We start from the raw sequence: 26219 nt of genomic DNA on the forward strand, positions 1-26219 counted from the left end.
GGCATTTGTACTGAAGTTGGAGGAAGGTCAGCAAAATAGTTGCACTGTGTGGCTGTCATCATGAAAATACATCCAGGCTAATCAGCACATGTGTCTGTCTCATGTCTGTTAAAATTGTATTAGTAGATGTGTAGATAGGTCTTTAGGAAACAACGGGCACAGATCCTTAATGAAATCCAGCTTCTTTAATTTCAGTTCTCACAGAGCAATGTTCTATTTCTTGTAGCTCCAAGAGCAACACACCTGGGATCGATTAACCTTATAACAGTTCATGTTGTTGATGGGTCCAAAATGACTTTGGGTAATGAGAATATAATGTCACTCTATTTTTCATAAAACTTGACTTCCTCTGCTTTTGCTATATGACTATATTTACTATATTATTCTTTAATCAACAGAAACACCTTAATATATCTTTATGTTGTGTTCATTTGTTAGTCCACTGCATGTACAAAATGTTGCTGGTTTTAATTTTCCGGCCATTTCTTCTTTCATGCAGTTCTTTCTAGAAATAAGTACTTCATTTACAAGGCTGAGGAGTCATATATAAAGGCATTACCTGATCGTCTTTTCTTCTTTTGTCTGACTATATCTTCCCAGTCTTGAAAAGTCGTTTATTTGTGTAGAAGCATGATTTTCAGCCAGGTTTCTAGCACTGACTCTTTTTGTTTATAATCTGCACAAAGAGTTTTTCCCTTTCCCCCTGTGGTGTCTTGTGTTTAAAAAGGAAATAATTTGCATTTGGTAAGCAATAATATCTTCACTTTCAGCTCCACGTGAAACATACGAGATTTCACCCAAGCCCAAAACTGCTCTAGCAACTGAAATTCCACACTTTAGTACAGGTAATTTTTAAGACTTTCTTAAGTTGTATTGGAATCTGTAGACCTTAAGTAAAATTGGAACAGTTTAAGGTTTAATGGTCTGTTCATTATTACCTTTAAAACTATTTCAAATATATAACATGAAAATTCATTTTTCCCCTTATCAAATGGGGTTTTTATTCATTGCTCTGAAAATCAAGGTTTAATCAGTATTGCCTAAAGATGATACGAAGCTTTAAACAGTATTACTACTGTGTATTGGATCCTCAGATGTGTAGTTTTGCAAACATAGATGAAACTGCCTTCCACCTTTTTCTTTATAAAATACTAAATCTAAATCTGTAAAGTTTTTACCAAATTTAAATGTCAAAAATGAGTAATATGTTCTTTCCTGCATAAGTGTTTTCTCTGACACTGCATTGTGTTGGGTATAGAGTGGTTATTAGCTTTGAATATCAAATAGCCAGCTCAATTTATTTAAAAAATTGACTCAATAGGGGTTGATAATTTGGCAGAAGATGTCAGTGATTACTGCTTGTGCTTTCAGCTTTCAGTGCCATTCACACAAATTCTGTAACAACTACAATGTCAAAATTATTTGGCAAGTGAAAGGTGACAATAAGAAAAGGCTGAAGGCTTCTGATTTTAACCTTGATGACACTATGCATCAGCAACCTTACACGTTGTCTGCACTGAATGCTTCCAGTTGTTTTCTCGGTCTTCAGTGTGTCATGTTTTTATCTGAATATTTGATCTAGGGAAGGTTTGGTTTGGTGTTTTATTTTGAGGTTTTTTGTTTGTTTGTTTTTTACAGAACCTAATTAAATGTCTTAAGGCCATGGATACCTTGCAGAGCTAACTCTGTATCCATATACAGTTGGGTAACTGGCTGTAAATATTTTACATGTTTTCCTAAACCTAAACATGAATGTAACTGGTCAGAGTGCATGATGGAGTCATCTGACCACTAAAGAAACTAGCATTTTCAGCGTGCATTTTAGATTGGAACTCATAGAATTCTCATACGTCCATTTTGCTGTATTGCACTGGTGCATGGGCCTTTTCTGGCGAATTACACTGCAGTATTGATGTTCTGTTGACACATAACATTTAAACTGAACCTTGTTTCTTTTAGCACCTCATAAAACACGTCTCACTTCTGCAAGACCAAAGCCATCTGATAAATCACAGACCAGACCAGGTAATAATTGTTTATTCAGTTTAGGATGGGGTGGAGGTTAATTAATTAGTTAATTAATTTCACCTATTCTCAGTGGAATTTTGAGGGGGCAGGGGGGGAGGTATTTTTCTTTCGGTTGATCAGTCTAGAGGTAAAGCCTTTCCAAATCAGAAAAAGAAACCAAATGGTGTATATCATTATGGCAAGTGTTGCTTTTTCTTTTCTAATGTGGAATTGCTGGCATCACATAAAGGTCTGTTGGGTTTTCTTCTCATGGAACTTTCTTTCTTTTTAAACTCTCTCACAGCTCTTAGTAGAACCACACTAGCACCACCTAGAACAAAAGCACCTGGACTGCCAAAGTGGATTGTGCCAACAACAGGTAGAGCTGCAGTTTTGGGTTTTTTTTTAACTTGTCAGTAAAAGACAGGAACATGACTTCCTCAAATCATCTTGAACCCTGCAAAATGTTTTATTGTGTTTGATTATTAAAGTTAATTCCTTGGGGTACTCTGTGTAATTATTGGTAAACACTTTGTTGAAAAGGGTTACCCAGTTGCTTAAGTCCAAGTCAGAAGACTTGGTAAGAAAGCCTTAAGGCCAGGTATCTTGCTAGCTACTAGCTATGCACATGGTATGTTCATGTCAGACCTACTCATATTCAGACTATGCAGTATTTGGACTATGCGGTATTCGAGCTTAAATACTTCACACCAAGAAAGCTCCAAGTTGATGGATGATAGAGGAGGGTGAGAACTGCCTCTTCAGTTGACATGTCCTTATACACACAGATAACATACATCCCTAACCACAAAGATTTATTCAAAATACTGGTTTGTTGAAAAAATCATTCATCCTTTTTCAGTTGTATTTGATTTTTCCATCCAGTCAAAATAATGTTTTCAGTGCTAATTTTTAATGAATCCATAAATTTTATTTAATAAAGCATTAATTTATTCTGTCAATACAAATATTATTGATTTTTTTTTTAATACAGCCAATGGTTAATTAAATAAAGAATTTTGGGATTCTTCAACAATGATGCAATTATTAAAAAATAATATAGATAACTAATACGCATATTCAAAGCAAACTTTCGGCTGTTCACCCACTACTAACAATGCTGCTGTCCCATACTATTGTTCTGTGCTAGCTAGATTAGGATAACCTGAGCAATGTACAATCTACTTTAAACATTCCTTTTTTATCCATATAATGTTTCTCTGTACTTCTTCCAATGTATCTTTGCAATTTAATACATGTTGTTGACTTTAGTATGATTTGAGCTACTCGTTCCTGTATATACTTCTGAGAAGCCCACCATGTTTTTAGAAATGCAAAACCTCAGAAGAGGTTGTATATTTAAAGTTGTGTATTTAAATTGAATTAAAAATAGTCTGTTTAGAACATGACATACTCTTCTGTATTACATACAGAGTGGATGACTTCATCGGAGGTGTGTGTTCTTTGACCTTTCATAGTCCTTCTGGTAAATAAAATGAGCCCATCAAATTCCAGGGCATCAGAGACAGTATTAAATGACCAGTGTCAGTAGTTGTGGGTTAGAAAGTTTTATTCTTTGCTTGTGTTGGCAGTCTGCTTATAAGTGAGCTTTCTAATGTCTGATAACCAGAACAGGCAGAATGCGCACAGGTCTCCAGGAGTAGGTGGCTTTTGAAAGCACCTTATGAAATCATGCACAAATACACAATTATGTTAAACAGTATGTTAAGCTTTTCCCTTTTCCCATATAGTAGTAACCTTGGCAGAGATATTTGTAGATTAAAAAGAAGGAAAAAAAAAAATCATGCTAAGTAAATCAGCAGTATAAACACAGTAGTAGACATATAAATTCTTAAATGTAGTTTATTGTGCTTAATGCTTTTTTAGGTGACTGCTAAAGTATTGTTTTAAGCAATCTTGTTTTAAATGCTTCTGTTGGAGTGCCCACTAGTTGTCATTATTTCTATGTCTTTATAGTAGTGCCAATAGCCAGGAAGAACTAGAGCTTCATTGTGGTAGATCATGTCAAAAATCATCACAAGACTACTACCTTGCTGTGCAGACTATGTGTACTAAAAGGCAAATAAGTACCTTTTAGAATTCTTCTGGAAAATGATACTTCAAGTAATTTTTTCCATTGCTCCTCCAACCCTCCTGACATAGCATAGCTCTCTGTGAGTCTGCACCTTTCTTCTCAGTAGTGTAGGGAAATCACCAATGAATTTTGTATGTTCATGACATTGAGAGAGGACTGCAGCTTTTCACAAATTCTCAGTCTCTGCTTTCCTTGGTGATCAATAAGTGGAATCCCAAGTCTTCTGTAAAGCAGGTGCATCACAGTATTGTGACAAATGCAGTGTCTGAGCCTACAGGGCTCTCTGTGCTCATAAAAATCTTTTCACACAAGGAGGGAGTTCAGGTAACCAATTAAATCATCTATATCTCTCTCAAGCAATGTGCAATTACATATTGCAAACAGAATTCCTAAGTCTGCAGAAGAGACTTAGAAAACTCTACTGACTCTACTAACCTAAATCTTTCTTCTTTTTCAGTGGGTGATATCTTATAAATATTTTAACATTTTAAGGTATCCAGATGATTTTTTTGGGGTAGTGAAATTGATTTCTTCCATTATGAAAATGATACCTTATTTTCTGTGGTTAGCTTATCAGAACCCTTAATATCTGATCAGATGCCTTTATTGGACTTTAAGGAACAGTATGTTTCCAGACTTACCTTTAGACATTACTTCATTTTTTTCTTTCTCTGAAGAAAAGCACATTTACTGAAGAGCCATGGACACTTGTTTCAAGATCAGTTCCTTGCTGGGCTGGCACTGCTGTTGAATGTACTCCAGTTTTTCCTGATTGTGCGAAGATGTTTCACCCCATGCAGAGTATGCTTGGCAGCTGCAAGGCCCAGATGATAAGCAGTGGAATTTGTTTTTTTCCAGCGGCAGCACATGGGATTGTGACTGGTTTCCTGGCAGGCTTTTCAGTCTCCTGGCTAGCTGTAGTGCCAGGTGGTAAACTTGACTGTGGGAAGGAGGCAGGGATTGCCTCCTCATGACTAACATTCCTTTTAGTTTTCAACTATGTCTTAGCCATTTTATTTAGTTAATTTTATTGAGATGGCTTTTCATATTTCTCTTTGTGTGTGTAACTTCTTAGTTATTTTTTTATTTAATCCTAAGCATTTAAAAACTGCTCTTGATCTACTAAGCTTCCAGAAAACCATCAGCAAACAAACTTTGAGCAACATTTCCATTTCCCTGTGAAAGAGAGGTTGGTTTTCATTATAGTAGCCATTAACTTTGTGCTAGATTTTCTTTTTATTTTTAAAAGTGTGGCTGTATAGCCAAGTTCTAGAGGAACTCAGTTTAAGGTGTTTCAGTTTGCTGTATCAAAGGCACTTTTTCCAGTTCTTCCATTAAAATGATCCACCCTTCTAATTGTATTCCTGCTGTTAAAGTTGCACTAGTTAGTTTTACTCCAGACCCCCATGAATGTTTTCAGGAAAAAAGATGGAAGTAAAAGAAGGCACAAACACACATGCAAGTAATAAGTATATTTTCAGTTCTGTTAAAAGCTTGGATGAATATGGTAAGCCAAAGTGCTTAGAATAAGCAAATTATGTTTGCTAGCATAAGGCAAATACTATGATAAATGTAGCAAGCTCTTTGATAGAGCAGTGGACCTTCAGTGGAAACAGAAACTTTTATGTAACTTTAAAGTGCATGAATCATTCAGAAAGGAGACTTTTTTTGTCAACAGGGAAGTGATGCGGTTTGAACAGCTTTTTCCCTGAAACTTTGGTGTATTTTTCATTAATACTTTACTAATGACAGAAGTAAAGCATTGCCAGTTTCGGGGGAGGGGGGGAGGGGAATAATTACTTCTTCCATCTAGAATGTATACAATATTTTGTTCATTCCTAGCTGATTTAATTCTGAAAAGATTGTGATTCTAAATTAGATTTTAAGGAGCAGGCTAGAGGTAGGCTTTTGTGTAGACACTAAGATGCTGAACTAGATTCAACTTGTAATGGATACTTGGGTGATTTAGTCCATGTGCTTTTGTTTGTCCATTTTGTTGATGCATTTATTGTGAGATGAAGCTAAGAAACTAAATACTCTGACTATGACCTGTGGTGTACCAGGTAATTTTTCTTTTTAAAGGTGGTGTTGGTCTTCTCATGCCTCTTCTTCCTCAAACACCGTAATGTGAAACACTGATTAGCGCTCTGGTACTTTGTATATCTGAAGATCTAATTAACCACTTTAGTTACCTGAAGACAAATTGCAGTTATATAAGACCACATGATGTGTTTGGAAACGGTGGTCACAGGGATCAGGTGACCTGCATCCTGATCCCAGCTTACTACAAGTTTCATTACTTCAGTCTTAAGTAGAACTTTTAATGTGTCCATACCATGGACTGTGGATTCCTAAGGTATGTCTAGCAAGAATGGCCAAATAGTAAAATAACTGAAAAATTTTTTGCTTCATGCTGTTAAAATACTAATTTAATCTCAAAAGAAACTGAGCACCAGATTATAAACATGAAATCTTTGGTTGAAGCGTTTAGATCATGTTGGAATTTGATAATTAATTTAAATTTGAGGTTTGGTTTGGTTGGTGTTTTCTTACTACATTGGTTTTCAGGGGGGGTTTCTTATGTTAGAGGAAGGAGTGATATTTCTCCCCCACCCCCCTGCCAACATGATGAAATTGCCATGCATCTTCTCACTCTACCATATATAGAGTTTTTATAAAGTAAATATACTTATTTTGTATACGGAAAGCATACTAATTTAACAGTCTGGCTGTCCTATAAATATTAGCATGAGAAACAGTTGTTCTGTACCAGCAGTAGTTGTGTTGACCTTTTTAATGCCATTTACTTCAGTATTTTTAAAATGTGTTTATGTAACATTTAAGTAGAACTTTCTTTTATATACAAACTGAATTTTATGTACACTTTGCCTCCAGTACTCCAAATATGGTGTATGTTTGGTTCAGAATTGCTCTAGCCATTAAAAATGGAGAAAAACTGAAGATCTTATTTATGGGAGAAGGAGAACTTTGCCCTTTGCAAGAATCAATGGATATTTTATTCTGTATGCTGAAAAAATAGAATGTTCTCTGTACTCATCTTTCCACATGCAATCTTCGTTTAACTGATCTGTTCTCTGTTAATCTTACTAATGTTCTCTTTCTAAGTAGACTTTTTTCAAGTAATCTTAAAAATTAAATTGCACACTTTCTAGATCCAGATCACTTTCTATTTACTTGAATAGGAAGATAACGAATATCACTAAGTTATCTGTAAAACGTAGGTGGGTCATATACGCTAGTTTTGCACTTAATGTTACCTAGAGTTTGAACATATGCAATGTATCAGTATTCTGTGACTTGGTACACTGCACTGTAGATATTTATTTAATTTCCTTTGTTTCACAGATGATGCATATACACCTGAGGATATTGCCAGACAAATTGGCGTGGATGTAGAAAAACCTTTGGAATATATTGATACGTGGGAAAAGGCAATTTCTGGTAAGGTTAATAAAAGAAAAACATATAGCAAATTTTAACAGTTATGAAAAAGTAAAAACGTGGCCATTCCTACACAGAAAGCACCTCTACTGAGAATAGAAAATATTGTTCATTCTTATCAATACACCTTCTCTTGACTTCAGGATGCTACTGAAAGAGATAAAAATAAGAGTATTTCATGATCACTACTTAGTCACTAACATACACCGTATATTAGAACCTACAACCAGCAGTGTTATGTCCTTATGAGCAAACACCCACAATACTGTAAGCATTGACTTTTTTCATACTAATAGTTTCTACATAGCAAGGGAGAATAGTAGAAGGGAAGAGTAGGGATTATTGTTTTTCCAGAGTGCCGTATAGTAGATTCAACTGTGACACAGTCCACTGAATGTGATGTTTTGGCTTGCGTGTAACTTGTGGTTGTGTTGTTGAGAAGAATAATATTTTAATTTTAATAATATTTCTAAAAAGGCTCTCCCAGTGAGTCTTTGGGTCTGCTCTCTTCTTGTCCACAGTCACACTATTTTTTAGAGTAAACTAAGGTCTCATATGTAGGACCCAAAGCACTCTGTATAGCCAGTAACTGAGTATCAGGCAACTTGTGTATTTGTTGACACTGGCAGCATTATAAGAATTGTATTATTATTAAGAATTTTCCCCTGTAAGGTACAAGAAGTCTTTTGTTACATAAATGTGTTGCACATATCTCCTTTTCTTCAGAAGTGCAAAGGTGAATAATGGAAGAAAAATCTTTGCATTTCCTTTGTACAATAAAATCCTTTTTAATTGCCTGGAAAATACAGGCAATTATATGTTTTGTAAGTATGAATTAAGAGGCTTAGGTTCTCCTTTCAGGTTTAGGTACTCCTTTCCTCCTCACTGTTAAGGGACTTTGCCAGATAAATTTAATAGATATTGGCTGGAAATGCACATTGAAACAACCTAGTTGAGGTCTCCAGGAGTATTCTACTAGTCTTTATCTATGTCAGTGCATGAAGTGACAGTAACTTCTTCATTTTTCACTTTTGAACTGCACAGGATAAACTGTCCTTAATGATTATTTCCCTTTTGCTACATCTTTTGCTTCAAGCTGAGCATGACCAGTTTTATCAGTTAGAAAGTACAAAAGATCAGAAATCTTGTCAGTAGGATACTGAAGGTGTTTCTGAGTACACTGAAATGGTATTTATTGTGGGAAGAAATATCCTGTTGTCTGCCAAAAAATTACTGTTGACAGAAATGAACTACACAAAAAATGAGTCACTGAAACACTTCTACAAAATCCCAAAGCAGCTACATATTTTCAGAGTAAGCTTGGTTTAAAACTCCATGGCAGACACTTCCCAAAGAATTTAAGGCTGAAAATACAATTCATACAACAGCTTCTAACCTCACCTCTCCACTTCTGATACTAAATCAGACATGAAACATTGTTTGAGAAGTCAGAATATAACTTGTAATGGGTTTGTGATTTTATGGAATTCAAGGTTAAATAATTAATAACACTGTCTTGTCATTTAGTAACCATACCACCTGGCCCTCAGCATCCTCCTATGCCTCCTGTCAAGCCTACACAAATGCGAAGAAAACCTCTGCCTCCAAACACTGTGACTGGTAAACCAGGGATTCCAGGTATCTCAGCCTTTTCAGCGTAAATATTTTATTATGTGTGAGATAATACTGAAGTGACTAGCAGGGTATAGGAGAATTTTATAGCATAGATTATTTTTCTTTAATCTGGGATATCTGTAGAAACTAGTTTTCTGGAACATACAGGTCTTGTGTCTTTTGTCTTCATACATAAACTCTATTTTCCTTTTGTTTTCCTAACCTAGTTATGTCAAAATCATCCCTAGTAAGGGAGCTGAAAGCAAAATAGCATAATGCAAGTCATCCTTGTAAGAAGGTCAACCTTAAGAACATTTTATGTCTACTAATAGCATTTGCAGTTACTTAATGTGCATGTCAGATGGGAGATATTAACTATTATGCTTCAATGCATACTCCCATCTGGTTATTTGTAAAGAAATTCTGTCCCATATATATGGCACATCCATTAACCACTGCAAATAACAAGCTAATAGGCACCCAGAAAACTAATTGCAAGGGAGGCAGAGCAAGCTGAGTTATTTCATGTGCAAAGAGTTTAGCTTCATTCCTGTGCTACAGTATTCCTACTCTCAGTATCAGTATAAAGGCACGCTGAAACCTTCACATTTCCTATTTTAATTTTATCCTGAAGCTGATACTCAGTATCCTAAGGTATGGTTTGTCTGTGGATTCTGTATAAGAATCCTTAGGCTAACATTATTCCAGGTAGTCAGAAACTACCATCTCATTATGCTTAGTATCATGAGAAATGCTTCCCTCTTCATATTTCCTTCTGTAGTTCACGGGTCATATAAAAGTCTTGACTGTTGTATTTCTTCTTGGCTTTTTTTGGTTTGTTTCATTTGGGGTTTTGTGAGCTATTAAGGCACTAAAGGCCTAAATAATACCTTAGTATTTTTTGCAGCAGATTAGAAGTAAGAATCTTCAAGCTGGATGAAACAAGCCGTGTATTTACTCAACAGCAGAGCCAAGATTGAAATGTTGTGTCTACACTTGTTGTTGTTCAGTGGTGTTTCCTTAGTAATCGCTACAACAGAACATAAGATATTGTCAGTCCTAAGCTGTAGCATAAAAAATAATGTTGACCTGATACATTTTATTTTGCTTGTAATAGGGTGTATGCTGATTTTCTCCATTAAGTGTCTAAATAGTATACTGGTATTTTGAAATTTCAGCCTTTTTCCATACACTAGAGGTCAGGTTATATGGTATTATACCTTCCTAGGCATTCAAGATGGAATAAATTGGTTAGATGATTTGGTTCTTCTTTGTGGGGCCTGTGGCAGATTTCCCTTTCTCCCTGTGTTTACTGGTATTTTATCCAGCTTAGTTTTAAATATCATAATTGAGTTTCTTCTGGTTCCCTGGAGAGACTGTTCCACAGTGCTAACAGGAAAAATTTGCTTCAATGTTCTTCTTGGATTTTCCCTTTCATAATTCTGTCCTGTTTCTCTTTCTCATTAACGCTGTGATTAATTCCTTATTTGTATCTTTCTTCCTAATCCAGAGGGTGAGTGTTATGGGAAGGTTTCTATGCCAACATTAAAAGTCTCCTGGATGGGAAAAAGGAAACAAGAGAGTTCCAGAACCGTTGTGAAACTGGACTCTAGTGAGAATCCTAATAAATTTCCACTTTAATAAGGAAATTAGGAGAGAATCTTTATTATGAGAATTTTAATAAATTTCACTTTATTAAAGAAATTAATGGACAGTAGGGATTTTTCTTGTTTTAAACTCGGTTCACCAGAGTTCTGCCTTCAGTTACCATGTTCTTCTGTATCATATATGCAGGGAAGGTAACTACATTATGATTATGATTTCACAGTCATGCAGTGGTTATCTGGGGGTATGTGCATGTTTTATGAATGTAGTTCTTGTCTTTTACAGCTGTTTTGAAAACAATCAGTACATCCTTTACCATAGAATCATAGAATGGTTAGGCTGGAAAGGACCTTAAGATCATCTAGTTGCCACAAGTTCTTCTTTCTGTCACTATAGCTAAACCCGCTGCACCAACAACGCCTGTGAGGACAGGAACGTCATATAAGACACCAACAGCTTTTGCAACTCCAGACTATTATGGTAAGCATATTAAGACAGTTCTGGTTTCTTTCATTTATTTTTTTTTTCCCCCCACCATTTACATAAAGGTTTTCATTTTTTCCTTTGCTTCCCTCCCCTAAACTATATTTATGCATTGTATATTTAATATGAGAAGTGTTCTGTCTGGGGTGATTCTGGTTTCCTTTATGCCACTTTGCAACTTTTCTAACTTAACTGAGTTCACCTGCCTGTCTTCTGATACACACCTTGGTAAATGAGAACATGATGGCCCTTCCATCTTCATAGAAATCGATACATGCTTAGTAAGCTTTCAGTACTATTCAATGGCTACTTTAAATCTGTGAAGTGAGTAGATAAGGCAGTTCTTTTCCTAGACATTTCTTTTTGCACAGGCCATAAATTCAAATTGTTATTTGACAGTGACTGATAGTGCTTCACATGGTCATGATATCCTCCTAGCTATCTGATCAAACTGCCACCATTTAAGCAGAAAAAAAATGTGATGGAGTAAACATAGTGGTTAGTTGGTAATTTGCCATTCATAAATTTGTGAGTTAACTACAAGTTTAGACCTAAATCTCCTCAAAGTGGCATACAGGAATGGGTTTGGTGGAGGGTGTGCTAAAATTTTTGAGCCAAAATATGCAGCTCTAGGTGTATTGTCATGAATTATGCTGTTTCTAGTTTTCCTGGATTTATAGTAATATAGAAATTCTTGTTTCCTTATAATGATCATGAACTTACTGTGACCCTTAGTGCTCAGTAAAGCAAGCTGGATGCTAGATTTATTAGAAAAATCCATGTGAATGTGTTGTGATTTGTCTGTTCAGGTCCATTGCAACGTTTGTGTTATTCAGTATATGTATAACATTCAGTATAGTGGCTGTTTAATACAACACTGGTATCATGAATCCTGAGTGCTTTAGCACATTTCTGTTCACCAGTGTATTTGCCTTCATTTTCCTTCAAATTTTGTAGAAGTTGTACACCCTGGAGACAGAATTTGTGATTTCCTCATTCCTATTTTTGGAGAAGTTTATCTGCCAACATAACAGTGCTATATATTTTGTGAACATGAAACAAGCTCCAAGCTAAACAGCCACTGCAGTGCAAAAAGATCCTTTTTAAAAGGTTAAAAGAGCATTTTTCATGTGCTGCATAAACTGAATCCAGCAGCAGTCATTAAGTCTGTGGTTGGTTATGGCTATCTTTATACTAGCAGGTAAGTATGGTGTTTACTTAGCATCACAGCCAAAATGGAGTCCTTAAGAGGAAAAGACAGATCTGACAGCAAAGGTCTACCATGGAAGAGCTTTAGCATGATGCCAACTGAACTGTGAAATGATACAGTTCTAACACTGAAACTTTGTATTTATTGCAAATTAAATTATAACTGTGTTCCACACAGTTGATGCAACTGTCTTCAGCTCAAGTCCTACATCAGAAACAGATTCTTCAGGCAAACCAAGGTACCAAGGTAGGATTTTAATACCTATGATATTTTTATTTGGGGGAATAGATGAAGACTGGCCTGTCTTGCATCAAAATCAGCTTATTTGGTTATTTAAAGGTGAAAACATCATTTGATTCTCTTTCACTTTAGTGTCAGGTGAAAGGGCTGTAGTGCAGACCATCAACATATTCTTGACTAAATTTTACTTCTGCATTCTTCTCTGCTACGACCTCCTAGTTTACAGTCACGCCAACAAATGTGTTGTGGCTCTTCCTATACAGTAGTACAACTGCATACTGTTCACATTCCACCAAACCAAACAAAAATTGTCTTGTGGGCTTGCAAGCATACCTGGAGAGGTATTGCCCGAATCCCAGCGACATAAAGCGATGTCTACCCATCATATATACCTCACTTCTCATTCCAGGCTGTGCATATTCAGATAGTCTGAAATGGTAACATATAGTAGACTAGATGATAAAGTAGTCAAGTTATTGCTGTTGCAGTAACCTAGAGAGTTTAGCAAGGTGAGATGACAGGAAGAAGGGCTTTTGTACTGAAAGATTTTTCAGGTTGGTATTTTTTTGTTCTGGTAAGAGATACTGCACTTCTGAAGACTATGTTTCTTGCAAGAACGTACTGTTTACACCCAGTAGAAGTTTTAATTTTAGAACTAATGTGTTTGTCTTCAGTAATCTTCCTAAATTTGATGCTGAGTAGAAGATTTTCCTCAGAAAGTTTGTTTCAAGGGTTGGTCCTGTACCACAGAAAATGTTTTAAGATTTTGACAGTCACTTTAGAAACTGCGAGTTTAATGATGGAATGACTCTGGACTAAACTTGTTATTCTTTCTGGTGAAACAAAGTGATGATGGGCATTACATCTTTGTATTAGCATAGCACTCAAATGCTGCAAATGGAATTGTAGTGTCATTTTACTAAAGAATATTAATAATTGTCTCATTTTGTGACAGATGTTAATTCTTTCAAACAGTGCATATCAGCCACTAATCACTTCAGAGTGATAATTCATCAGTGGTGCCAATGAGAAGGGGGTGAAGGCAGTGCAGATTCCAGTATAACAAAAATAATAAAACCAACAAGCAGCTTAATATTGAATATTTGATTTTTATTCTTAAACATTTATGTTTGACTTGTGCAGATTTTTACTTGGTGCCACAAGATGGAAGTTGTGCCAGAGGTGAAAAATGGCATTGGCATTTTGTAAAAACACCTTGTATTGAATAACAGCTCTTTTCTGTTGCTCTTAGCCCCCCATGTCAAGTACATGAAGAAAGATGATGATGTGCCTTGCTCTATCACAAGCTCTCTTGAACATTTTCCACAAGAGGAAGCTAGCAGCAAGGAAGAAGCTACTCGTCCTCCACAAAATCCTCCAACAAACCTCACAGTGGTGACTGTTGAGGGCTGTCCAACTTTCGTCATACTGGACTGGGAGAAACCAGACAATGACACTGTTACTGGTTGGTTTGATTTCTTTCCTCCATTGTATCAGAATACAGTATTTCCAGCTTATTTATACTTTCACAGTAGTTTTATATCATTTAAAAGATACCTTAATCCCATGGGAGTCTTACACCCAGTGCCGTTATTTTGTGCTACTGTCAACTCCAGTTTGGGTAAGACAGTGCTACTAGATTAGAGTGAGATTTTCACAACTACGTCACTGGTGCCAGTGATGACACAAAAAGATACTTAAGAAGTATGGCTCTGTCTTGATGCTGTGGTATCTGCTCTGGCTTCTCTGTGTTCAGGATCTGGTAAGATCTAGTCAACAAGTTCTAGGAATGTGCAGTAGTCTATTACATAAATGCATATACATCATATAGACATCTTTCTTGACTTGAGGATATTGTTGATCAGTGGGCCACACACAATGAAACCTTACATCCATCTAGTAAGTCAGTAGAACTCTGCCAGCATAATACTTGCAGTACCCGCCATAGGGTCAGCAAGTTCTCACCAAGTTAAAAGAATCTCTTTGGTTTTTTTCATTTCCAAAGAAAGGTTTTTGTATTGAGAATAAATCCTTGTGAGTTACGGAGGAATCGTACAGTACATAGACAGGTAAGCATGCAAGATGACCATTCATAATTTTTCTGTCATCTTCTGTATCTCAGCACAAGTTTACCAAAATTAACAACTGAAAATTATGGTTCTTCTGGTGTGTTAGGAAAATGGCCATTGGCCATTCTTTTTTTTTTTGTTTTTTCCCCAATCCCGGACATAAAACTTAGATTTACAAAGTCACTGACTTGTCACAGCCATGACCAAATGGATTTGGCTGTGTTGCTTTACAGGTGGGTAGAACAGATAAGACTAGGAACTCTGTGGACCAAGACTTGATCTTAGCCATTCACTTTAGCATGGAAAGTGGGATGTTTTCAGATGTTGTTGTATATGCACATGATGAGAGATTTCAGTGCAGGGATATAATTAGGTGACTGTCACAAGCAAGGCCACTCTCTTCCCCAAATTAGCCCTTCCTTGGCTTTCTAGAAAAAATTACTAGGTTTAGCCTCTATTCTTTCTTTGTCTCCCTGCCATTTTGAAAAATAATAAATGCAAAACCAAAGGGACACTCAAAACAGAAATCAGCTTGCGTTTTTTTACTTCTGGGAAAGAGGAAGAAACTTAGCATTTTTGGTGGATTAAAAGGGGAATAAAAAGAGACTGTAGGCGATTAAGAAGCACCAACAAGAGAGCAAAATGATTACTTGGCTTGTCTTCCACAACGTGCATCGTCCTGGAAGAAAAGGAAGTGTGAGCTTACTGCTGACCTTAGAATTAGGCTGAGTATAGGCTCTCTGTGAACACTGCATATTCCAGGCAGTTCTGCAATGCTTCTTTTCATTCAGGGAAAAGCCTTTTTGCTGCTGTTGTTTCCTCCACAGACCAGTCCTTAGCTTGATTAGATTAGATAACGTCGTTTATCTGCATGTTTTCTTGGAAGCAGACCCGCTGTTTTTCTTGAGCATGTTAATGAACCCACAACCATTTGTATTGCAAAAATAGAAAAACATCTCCACTATAGCTGGTAAAACTGTCAGCACGCATCATCTAATGATGAGAGCAAGGCCTAATTGCCTTCTGATACTATTCATTTTCTGTTTTAATATGTGTTGTGAAATACAGAGCAAGCAATACACACAGTGGAAACCTTTTCTCTGTTCATTTGTAATCAACATTTATGAAAGTTAACTTTCCATGAAGTTTCTTCTCTTCTGTAAGAGTATTCTGTGATAACTGAGACATGTGGCATATGCTTCCCCATACCAGAAAAGATTAAAACCCTCTGCAGAATGTGACTAATATTCATTTTGCTTCAATGAGAGAAACTTTAGTTTTCAGTCTAGCTATCTTCCTATCTACATGTAACAGCTTTCCCATAATACCATCTTCATTCTTTTTAACTTCAGTGTGTAATACAAATGTTTCAACTCTGTGGTTTACAAATAAACTCACTGAGCTTGTTTCCTTCATCTTAACTTCAAAAAATTGCTCTGTTAATGACTCATCCAAGGACATTTTGTGAATTCAAGAGAAGGCATTGAATTCCATTTTCTGAAAACAGTGATTACTTCATATTGGCACCAGTATGACATTACTTGGTTAGACAGTCTTAAATCAAGTTTTCTGTCATCTCTTTTTATTTTTGTAGTTTATACATGTTTTTTCAATCATCTGATTTAGCCATCACATTTATTTTTTTTAATGCACTATTTCAGATAGAACTGTGGAAACAGAGAACATCATTTGCTGATTACTTAGCTCGACTTTCAGCTATGTACAAGGGGTTTCATTGTATTGGGTATTCCTAAAAACAAAGAGTGATCAAGCTTACGTCCTTGTTTTCATGAAGGCTGCAAAGGTCAGGAACAAAAACCATTTTGCTGGTGCTCTGCCACCCTTGTGGTGCCACAGAAATGTTTGTTGACTTGTGCACTGAGACTCACGCACTAACATGCAAGTACTAGACGTGCTCGACAGTGCTTTATGTGCATGCGTGCACATTTGCACGTCCATTCGCATGTGCTGTGTTTTCCAACTTAAATGAGTAAAAAAATTCACATGACTTTTTGACTTGGGGCAGGCAGAAGCCAGAAAAACAGAATTCCTGTAAAAGTTACCTACTCATTCTCTATCTGGGTGTACCTAAGGCAGTGGATATCCGCCCTCTCTTCCATGCTTCCTAATAAACATAATTTCTCAAATGAGGCTTAACTAGGGCAAATAAGGGCTTTTGCATAGTTTGGGTTTTTTTCGCATGATTCACTCAGCCTTGGAGGCTATATGGGAAAAGGTGTTTGTTTCCAAAAAGAAATGCACGGAGAGAAAACCCAGATGTGTTTTACAAAATACATACAAAATAGATACTAACTATTAATGCTAGTGTCTTTGATCATTACACTGGGATCCCACTTGAACAAATAGACTAAAGAAAAAGTAAAAGCCCTCTACTTACCCACCCTGCCCCCGTTCATTTGAGACACCCATTCCTGCAAGTCTATGAGTTTGTTTTTAAAAGGCAGTGGTTGGTCTTTTGCAGTTCATGGGTGACTGTTGTGGGGGAGGACTTCTGAACATGAAAATTTTGAAATCTTCAGTATTGGCAGTAATTCCTTCCTCTATATTAACTTTCTGACAGAACTTAAAAACCAATTTTAAAAAGTTTTACATTGCTCTATATATGCTCTAGATAACTGAGTCTATTACAAGGTAAAAATAAAAAGATGCAGTGTAGAGGTCCCTTTTGAAACTATTGCAGTAAATCTGAAATTCACATGTGTATACATGTATATAACTGCTCAGATTGAATTGCTGTGGTCTAGAAGCTTGGAATATTAGAGTGTAATTTTGTAGGGCTGCTTTGCACTTCCACTTAATTGCATTGTTTTCCATAAGTTACCCCAGTGGTTTTGATGGCTGCTTTTTGTATTAGAAGAATGCAAAGAAAGGTATAGTTGAACAACTGAGATCAAGATCAGGTCAATTTGTGTGTGTATGCTCATTAACATATACATCTTCTATATTTACTAGGAGTGAGGATCTGAGAGTACAGCAACAATTAAGAGAGGCTTTTTTTTTACCTTTTTACCACTGAATCCTATTGCAGGTGTTTTATCTGTGTTGACAACAAATGGGTCTCCTTGTACAGAGAAGTGAAAATGTTAGGAAAAAGGAAAAAAAACACCATACAGCTTGCTAGCATTTAGCTAAAAGCTCAAAAATTAATAGTAGTATCATTAGAAAAAGTCAGGAGAGTAGTTCTCTAGAGGTTTTGTAGCTGTTGATAGGTGGTCTCTGTCTTTGGACTCACAGTATAATACCAATACCTGCTTTATTTATTGTCTTGTTGATCTAAATGCTCATTGCAAATGTTCTTTGAAAACATTCGCCTTTGCTAGCTTACAGTTAGTAAAGCTGCACTTGGTATTATAGACCAGTTTTAAGAAGGGAAAAGGAAGGGGCTGGAGACGTTTTGAATTTCTTTGCAAAGAGAGGAAAATTAACAATTTACTCAGTATGTTTATTAGAAGAGGTTGTTATGAATTGGGACAGAGGTTGCCTGCTAGAGACTGTCTTGGACAGGGCTGTGACTGAAGGGGTACCTTCTTCCCAAACATCTGTTGTTAATTACCTGTTTAGCGCATGGCTTTTGCTTGAGGATACATCCCGATGAGATGAAGAGAAAGTAGTGAGACTCTATAAATCATATAAATACAGAAATAAATTTATGCAAAATTATTTCATTCTAAGCTGACAGATTCCCTAAGTGCACAATCCAAGTTAGTTGGGCAGTTTCTTCTGGAAACCTTAAAAGTATAGGTCTTCAGTCAGTCAAGTTTTAAGCATTTAGAAACTCTACTTTCATTTTTTATACTTTCTCATTCAAACTGCAGAATCCTTATTTGTGTTTGGAATTTTGTCACTAGTGTACCTTTGGGCATAGGTGAGATGTTGAATACCCTCCATCCCATAACACAATTATAAGGAAGGATGAGGGGCTAGGCACTTGGCAGTCTGGAATTGGATCTCTCCTTCCTGATAATTTTAGCATAGTAATGTCCAGACTGATTCACCCAAGTTGTCTTTACAGCCTATTAGACAGTAGGAGTGGAAATCAGATAAGAAAAGAGAGAGCAATGAAGAAGCTCAAGTAAGCTGTTATTTAAGCACATTTTTCTTTACTGTAATTTTGCAGAGTATGAGGTTGTGTCAACTGAAAATGGAGCAACTGATGGTGAAAAGGAGAAATCGATTATCACTACAAATCAAACCCATTCTACTGTGGAAAACCTAAAACCCGACACAAGGTAATTAAATAAAATCATTTTCTAAATTAATCCAAATACTTTGGGCTGTAAGCTGTCTGCCGATTCAATTGAAAATCCATATGTATGTAAGACCAAATTGGTTTTGCTCCTGTTCTAATAGGAAAAAGGTATACTTTGGTTTGCTTTCTTGCAAATTAACAGATAATACACATTTGAGGAATCTTTAGGAAATTTCCAAGAGTATGGTCTCGACAAACTGCAGAAGTGACCTGCTCTATCGGAAAGATTAACAGTCCAATATAAGAAAATGTACTGCTTTTTATCAAAATATCTCTTCAATTTGGCAGATTAAGAAAAAAGGTGAACACAAGAAATATTAACCTGATATGTGAGATAAAGATTTGTATGTACAGTTGCCTCTTTCCAGGGTTTAAGGATGCTTTGCACAACTGGCTTGGTCTGCTTGCTTATTTAGAGAGATGTTTATTCAAATACTGCAATGCAAGTTGGGCCACTGTACAAAGTTTGACTATGCATTGCACATGGAAAGGAAAGATGCGTTTGTGCTGTATATGTAGTTTTCTTTCAGTGTCTTGAAACACCTGGAAAGTTAAAAATGGGTCAGTGAATTCTAGTCGATGGTGTGCATCTCATGCAGTCCAAATAAATATTATCATTCTTCTAAAAAAAGAATCTCATAAAAAATTATTGTTGTGGTTTTGTGATAAAATTCAGAGCTGGGAAGAAACCACTTGTTCTTTGTGCTGCTTATTGATTGCATCAGAAAGCTAATGAATGACATGTTTTTCTTCCTGTAAAACCATCCATTTGGCTTTGGTGACTGGATTTTTCTGTTTCAGATAAATTGCCCTTTTCTATTACTGTCCCTAAATTGGTAACAGTTGGTAACACAGCACAAAATTCTGCATAGAACCCAACTTGAACCTCTGTTTTTAAGCAATGTGTGGTTTAATTTGGGGTGTTGGTTCTTAGCTCATGTACTTGAGGAGTGAGGAACTATTGCAGAAAGTGGAGGGGAAGGGAAGAGAATTGGAAAAAAAAGGCTAGAGGAAATTGTGATACCCAAAAAGAGCTTCTTTTACAGACTCCAAAACTTGTAAGAAGGGCTAGCATTTCTGTGTATTGCATCAAGAATATCTGTCTTATTTCTTAAAGGCATGTATCTTGTGAAACGGTGAACCGAAGCTATGTTGTTCTGTCTTGTTAAGAGGCAATTAGGATATGTTGGCAATACAGTAGGAGGCCAAGCATCAGTTTCCTCAGTCTCTTCCTCAGTCAGCTAAGAAAGCTTAGAAGAGATCAATACATTTACGTAGAAGTAAACCAATACGTTTCTGGAGTAGTGAACAAGAAATGCTGTAGGTGCTGCTAAACTTGCCGGGCTATACTGTTTGTGTTTTCATTTTAGTTTTGAAATAATGCATTGAAATAATACAGTTGCATCGTTGAGAAGAACTGTGTGTTCTTAATGAGATTCTCTTCCGTTACGCATGCAAACTCTGTGACACATATCGTGGCAGAAATGGGATGGATTTGGTTAAGTGAAGAAAAGACATGGAAGCAAAGGCCTGGATGTTGAGAGAAAAATATATTTAGACTGCTCTTTGTTGAGAAAGGGAGCAAGATGGAGTCAGGCAGACTAGAACCATTGGAAGGGTCGTAAGGAAGGAAGAAGCAGATGAGGTGGTTTTTAACTTTAACTAGTAACAATTCCGTCAATCGTATGAGAGGACTTTTGGGTTTTGGTAAGCAAAAGCAGACCAAAGACCATGGAAACCATGGAGAAGAGCTGTCTTTTGCAGCATGGATTTTGGAAGCTAGATATGAGAGCACTACTGACTGGTGGAGGCTGACTTAAGATGTAAAGTCTCCTCCCCAGCCTGAAAAAGGAAAGACAGTGAAAGTCTGTCTGGATTCCGGAGACTATCGCCTGAAATTGAAAACCTTTGACAGAAATTGCAGTGGTGCATGTCCCTTGAGTCTCACAGGATTTTAAGGACGTAAAATCCTTCTCAGAGTGGCTCTGTTCAGTTAAACTCCCATATCAAAATGCGTGTTTCCTAATTTTGAAGACACCTTGAGAGCTTTAGCAGAAGCACAAGAAATTGTTACTGTTACCATTTGAATCCAGGCTTGTTGGCACACTGAATTAGTGTAAAATAAGAAAGTGCTGAAGACAGCTGGCATCACATAGACAGTATCAGTGTTGCAAGGAATGGCATATGTCCATAATAAAAGTCTCCTGTCTGTCAGGAGCTGGTTGCTCACTAGATGAAGGAAATAGACCTGTGGACAAAACTGACTGAAAATAGGAGTAAGAGAGACAATGAAACACAGCTCGGTAAATTAATTGGGTCCCTGAAATGTCTGCGGATTCATCAAGTAGGAGATTAAGACTCGGAAGCAGACTTTTCTGTAACTAGCGTTAAAGGAAAGAGCTGTAGAGGAGGTGGAACTGGAAAAGAAACTTACAAGAGAAAAAAAAATAATCCCTTTCAGAAAATGATCAACATTTACAAAACTACCAGCAAGTATATGGAAAGAGAGATGCTCAATAGCAGAAGGTGGATTAACTGGGGAAGAACTTCTTGGCCTTCAAGCACTTTGGAGAAGCTGACAAGCTGAATTTGAGTCTATTTTTTCCAGCTTCCCTGAAGCCATCAGTGAGTCTGTGTGAATACCTTTGCTGCTCTGAAGGTTCAGTGCATCCAGAACTGAAGACAGTTCAGGATGGATCTAAACCAGACAGACGTAAGCAAAGACTTTTCAAAAAGAATAAAAATGTTTGTAAATGTCGTATCACACAGTCTCCATGGGTAAATTCAAACCAGAAAGATCCTACAGCAGCAAGATAGTTCAAGCCTGTAATTCTCCAGATGTATGCTCTTGAGGAGCAGTACCTGACAAACATAGTGTGCAGTCAGGTTGCCCAAGGTCTATCATCCTATTGAGGTAAATCAGGTAGGATATGTTAGCCTGGCCCAAAAGCTAAAGAGGGAATAATTACCCACATCCAGCACGAGGGAAGCAAGGCAAACAACTCTTCATTGTGAAGAGGGCAGAAGGAGCAGCAGGGGAAAACTGGGTGCATCTGCACCTGCTAGATCATGCTGTTTGTTTGCTTTTCATTTTACATTCTTCTTTCAAATAGGTCATAATACTACACCTCTGGGAAGCTCTGCAGTAAGCCAGGCACCCATCTTCCTTTGGGCTAGTCTTTTGACAAGGCAGCTTTGAAAGATTAGAAGCTAATGGCCAGACATGGAATTCCATTTAAGAAATTTGGACAGTGTTAGGGAGGCAGCAATGAGAGACTCTTACAGTCTCTCATGAAAAATTGCATGTACAACTGCAGCTGTCAGTAAGTACAAACATAGATGTTAAACGAATACAAATTTCTCTGAATCAGAAGATTATCATGTAGCATTCTTTGTGTCCATTTAGGTGTCTGAAAGGTGATCCAGAAAAAATGCACTGGCTGAGAAAGTAGGGGAGTTCTGACATTCGGTACAATTATCAAGTATTTGATTTTAGCAAGACTCATACCATGCTAATATGGAAGTGAAAATGGACTTTCATATGCATACAAGAAGTTGTGAGGATTACTTTTAAACGAATAAGGTTATATATATCATGGCAGTTTGTCATATATCTTGATTGTCTTACAATATATATGCTAGCATCAAGTTCTTGGTGACTTTATTGCAAGACATCAAGACTGTGAGGTGAAAGTAATGCTCTGAAAATCTGTCTGTAATACACCCTTTAAAAGTGGGGCACAGTCAGCTGCTTTGCAACAAAACTGCTTGGATTTTTGTTGGGTTTTTTTTTGTTGTGGTTTTTTTTTAAGGTTCTAAAGGCTCCTGTACAACATGATTTTGTTGGAGTGCTGAGATCCCTATGGTTTTTTTTCCCCAAGAAAAGGCACACTGTATCCGTGTCATTGTCTCATAGTAAGGCATGCCTGACACTTGGCAACATCACATTTATTAAAGGATTTTTCCTTATAGGATGTATATATATTGGATATAACTGGTGCCTGACAAGGCAAACTTTCTCTTGTTTTATGAACATCTTCTGCTTAGGCATTTCTATTATAGATGCGCTGCTGTGATCTAATAATCACATGTTCACAGCTGTTGGTTACAACTTTGTGCTGTAGTTAGCTTTTGTTACCTTTACATTATTTCTAAGAATTTTAGAGTAGATCCAGGTCACATTTCACTCAGCCCTCTTTTCAATATCACACTTTAACACACACCAGGTTTTCTGCAGGTTTTGGCCATCTTCATTCTACAGTTAGTCCTTCACTTGTTAAATGAGTTAAATGAGTTAAACCAGGTTTTCTGCAGGTTTTGGCCATCTTCATTCTACAGTTAGTCCTTCACTTGTTAAACTTCATTCTTCTTTCTTGAAGTTAGTCTGAACCAAGTACTGAGCTACTCAGTTTTTACTGTTGTTCAAGCAGTGAGTGTCTGTAACTACTGTGCTTGTTGATAGACCCTGAGCAACCTAATGGAGCTTTAAGGTAAGCCCTATCAGGAAAAGGGCCGTGGACCAGATGATCTTCCTAAGTCCCTTCGAACCTAAACTGTTGTATCATAATATTTTATGGGTAGTTTCTGATCTTGCAAATCTCAATTTTGCCCATTTTCTTTAATGCAGGCCAAGTTGGTTTTGTATGTTAATACAAATGCTATTGATTTATTAGCAAAGAAAAATGGGAGAAAGGGATGCACCAGTATGAACTTGTCTGTGAATTTAATTTTTCATCCTCCACATGGAGATTCTGTCACAGTTTTGGGAGGAAACGTACTATTTATTCCACTTGGAAAATAGTCAAAGCCAAGCTACAAGACCAATGATTTTGGTCAGAGCAATTACAGTCTAGTTTCCAAGCAGTCATTTGAAGAGTGAGACCTGTAATAATCCATTTAACTTGTCATACAGGTCTCTTTGTTTTTGAGTTTCCTTACAATGCTGCTCACACTGCTCACAGTAGAACTCCTGGTTTCTTCGGCATACTCCGGACTTTGTTGTCTTTATATATTCTTAGTTTTACATTAAAAGCTGCCCTTAAAAAGAAAGTATTGCAGTAACTTCTCCTCTGATAATAGTCAAGCAAGACCTTCCATGTGTGAGCCAAGGTAAGGTCATTATCCACAATTTTCAGTATTTCTCTCCTTGCAGTGCTTGTTTGTAATAAACCTTCAGAGGCCTGAGATAGAAATGGGCCTGCTGTGGGTTTTGTTTTCTTCACTCTCTCTCCTGTGTAGTAATAATGGTGCTCATCTGCGTCTTCTCTGTCACTGAAATTCGTTTCACTGTCCTGCACTTTTTTCATGGACCTTTCCTAGACTAGAATATTAAATGCAGATGTTGTTATTTTTTTGCTTCCAATTCTATTTTCCCATTTCCAAAGGAATTTTAAGTTGGGGCTTTTTTTACTAGTTCTGGAGTTTTCTAACTCCTGAAAATTGATATTTTACTTTTTAAGTCTTCCAGTTGTCTGCTATAGTATCATTTTAACTTTTTATGCTATTTCTCTTGTTTTTTCTGCCAAAATATGTAGTTTTTATTTCTGTATCCCTGCCCTATCTCGAAATACTTTTTTTATTAGGTGTACATTTCCTCCTTCATTCTGGTGGCTTGTTTAAGGGCAGTTCAGTTCATAGCACATACCACTAGTGTCCAGTGTCACTAATTTCTATACAAGCCTTCAAAAGAGTGTCCGAATAGCTTTGAAAACAGCTCTCATTCATGTTTGTGTTGGCAGTAATTAGAAGGTAGTAAAGAAAAATACTAAGACTGCAGTCAGAGATGTGCCAAGTAGCTCTGGGGAGTTCAGTTAGCCGTTAGAGGATGTGTTGCACCAGCCTGCTGGTGCAGCTTTCTGACAGAAAAAAAGTATTAATAAGGAAAAAAAAGGCTGTGATTCTTGCATTGCACAGCTTTGTAAAACTTCACGTTAGATACTGACTCTTTGCCTGGTTAAGCAGTTTGGTGACTTCAGATCTACTTTTCTCCTTTCTAAAAACATTTTGAGTGGTCTCTTTTGGACCTTTGGGTTCGATTGTGTCCCGAGGCAAAGTATATTTCCACCCATGAGGTCTATTAAGGAATATAAATAACAAAAAGTGTTTAAAAAAAAAAATAAATCCAAGGCCCTCAGAAGACAAAATCAAATAACCCAACCAGCCAACCAGAACTGTGCAGTACATGTGAAATGTGTAGGATATATGCATATACCAAACTGCTTTTATAATGTGTATAGATGATTTCCTTCAGAAGTTTTTTTTATACATCTTACAAAAGGTATGAAACAAAAAAAGATAATGTTGCTGTAATTTACTAAAAGGCCATACGAAGTAAGTCTTCAACCCTCTAGTGAATAAGCTTTTTGTGCACTTATACACAATAATTCATACCATATGAAGAAGTAATGCACAACAACAGCTCATGCTGTTATTACCATTATCTGGTATTGGTTTGTATTGCAGTTAGCATCTAAACTGTGCTAATCACGTACAAGAAAAAAAATCTACTGATGCAAAGAGCTTAGCTTTTGTTACGAGCAAGGCCAAGAGATGGGCACTGCAGTGAAAGTTGCAATGCAGAAAAATGCAGAAAGTGGCAGGAAAATGCTGGAGTTTTTTGTACTCTTTATTACAGTAGTAACAGATTTTTGTACTAAATTGCTCTTGATGACAGGATCATGGGTCAGCATTTCCTATTTCTCTCAGCCCTTCTTCCAACTTGATTAGGAGAAAGACTCCTCAAACAAGCCCAGCACACCCACCCGCTCTCATCCCTCCCTCCCATTTCTTAAACTTAGTTGTATTTGCTATGTCAGATCATACTGCTATCCAAATACATCTGCAGAAACAGAGAAGCTCTATACATTGAGACAGCCCTGTGTGATTGTCATCTAACCATCAGCATTTCCCCAGCAATGACCTGAAATCCCAAGACTGTACTCAGCTGTTCCAGTCCTCCTGTTATGGTGAAAATCTCTCTTCACCTATTTTCAGTTCTGCAATCTTCAGTCTTCTCCTTTTGCATGATTTGAAAAATGCAGGAGCAGCTGCGTCTGCCAAAGTTCCATGTGGAATAGTGATTTCCTATGGTGGAAAAATATGCTCTGCACAGTAATACAGTAAGTCAAGTCCATTTAATCTGCACAAGCACTTTTATTGTCTTAT

General features: G+C 36.8%; 1 protein-coding gene across 1 annotated transcript in view; it reads left to right on the top strand.

Annotated features, from left to right (window-relative positions):
- ABI3BP (ABI family member 3 binding protein) overlaps positions 1–26219 on the top strand; it is a 143207-nt gene that overhangs the window by 102965 nt on the left and 14023 nt on the right. Inside the window, exons 47-56 of the mRNA XM_030476242.1 lie at positions 227–301; positions 771–845; positions 1960–2025; positions 2312–2386; positions 7469–7564; positions 9092–9202; positions 11180–11263; positions 12654–12722; positions 13969–14181; positions 18924–19035. Of these exons, the coding sequence (XP_030332102.1) occupies positions 227–301; positions 771–845; positions 1960–2025; positions 2312–2386; positions 7469–7564; positions 9092–9202; positions 11180–11263; positions 12654–12722; positions 13969–14181; positions 18924–19035 (976 nt within the window). The remainder of the gene's footprint in view (positions 1–226; positions 302–770; positions 846–1959; positions 2026–2311; positions 2387–7468; positions 7565–9091; positions 9203–11179; positions 11264–12653; positions 12723–13968; positions 14182–18923; positions 19036–26219) is intronic.

The sequence above is a fragment of the Strigops habroptila genome, chromosome 2 (assembly GCF_004027225.2).
Source record: "Strigops habroptila isolate Jane chromosome 2, bStrHab1.2.pri, whole genome shotgun sequence".
NCBI lineage: Eukaryota > Metazoa > Chordata > Aves > Psittaciformes > Psittacidae > Strigops > Strigops habroptila.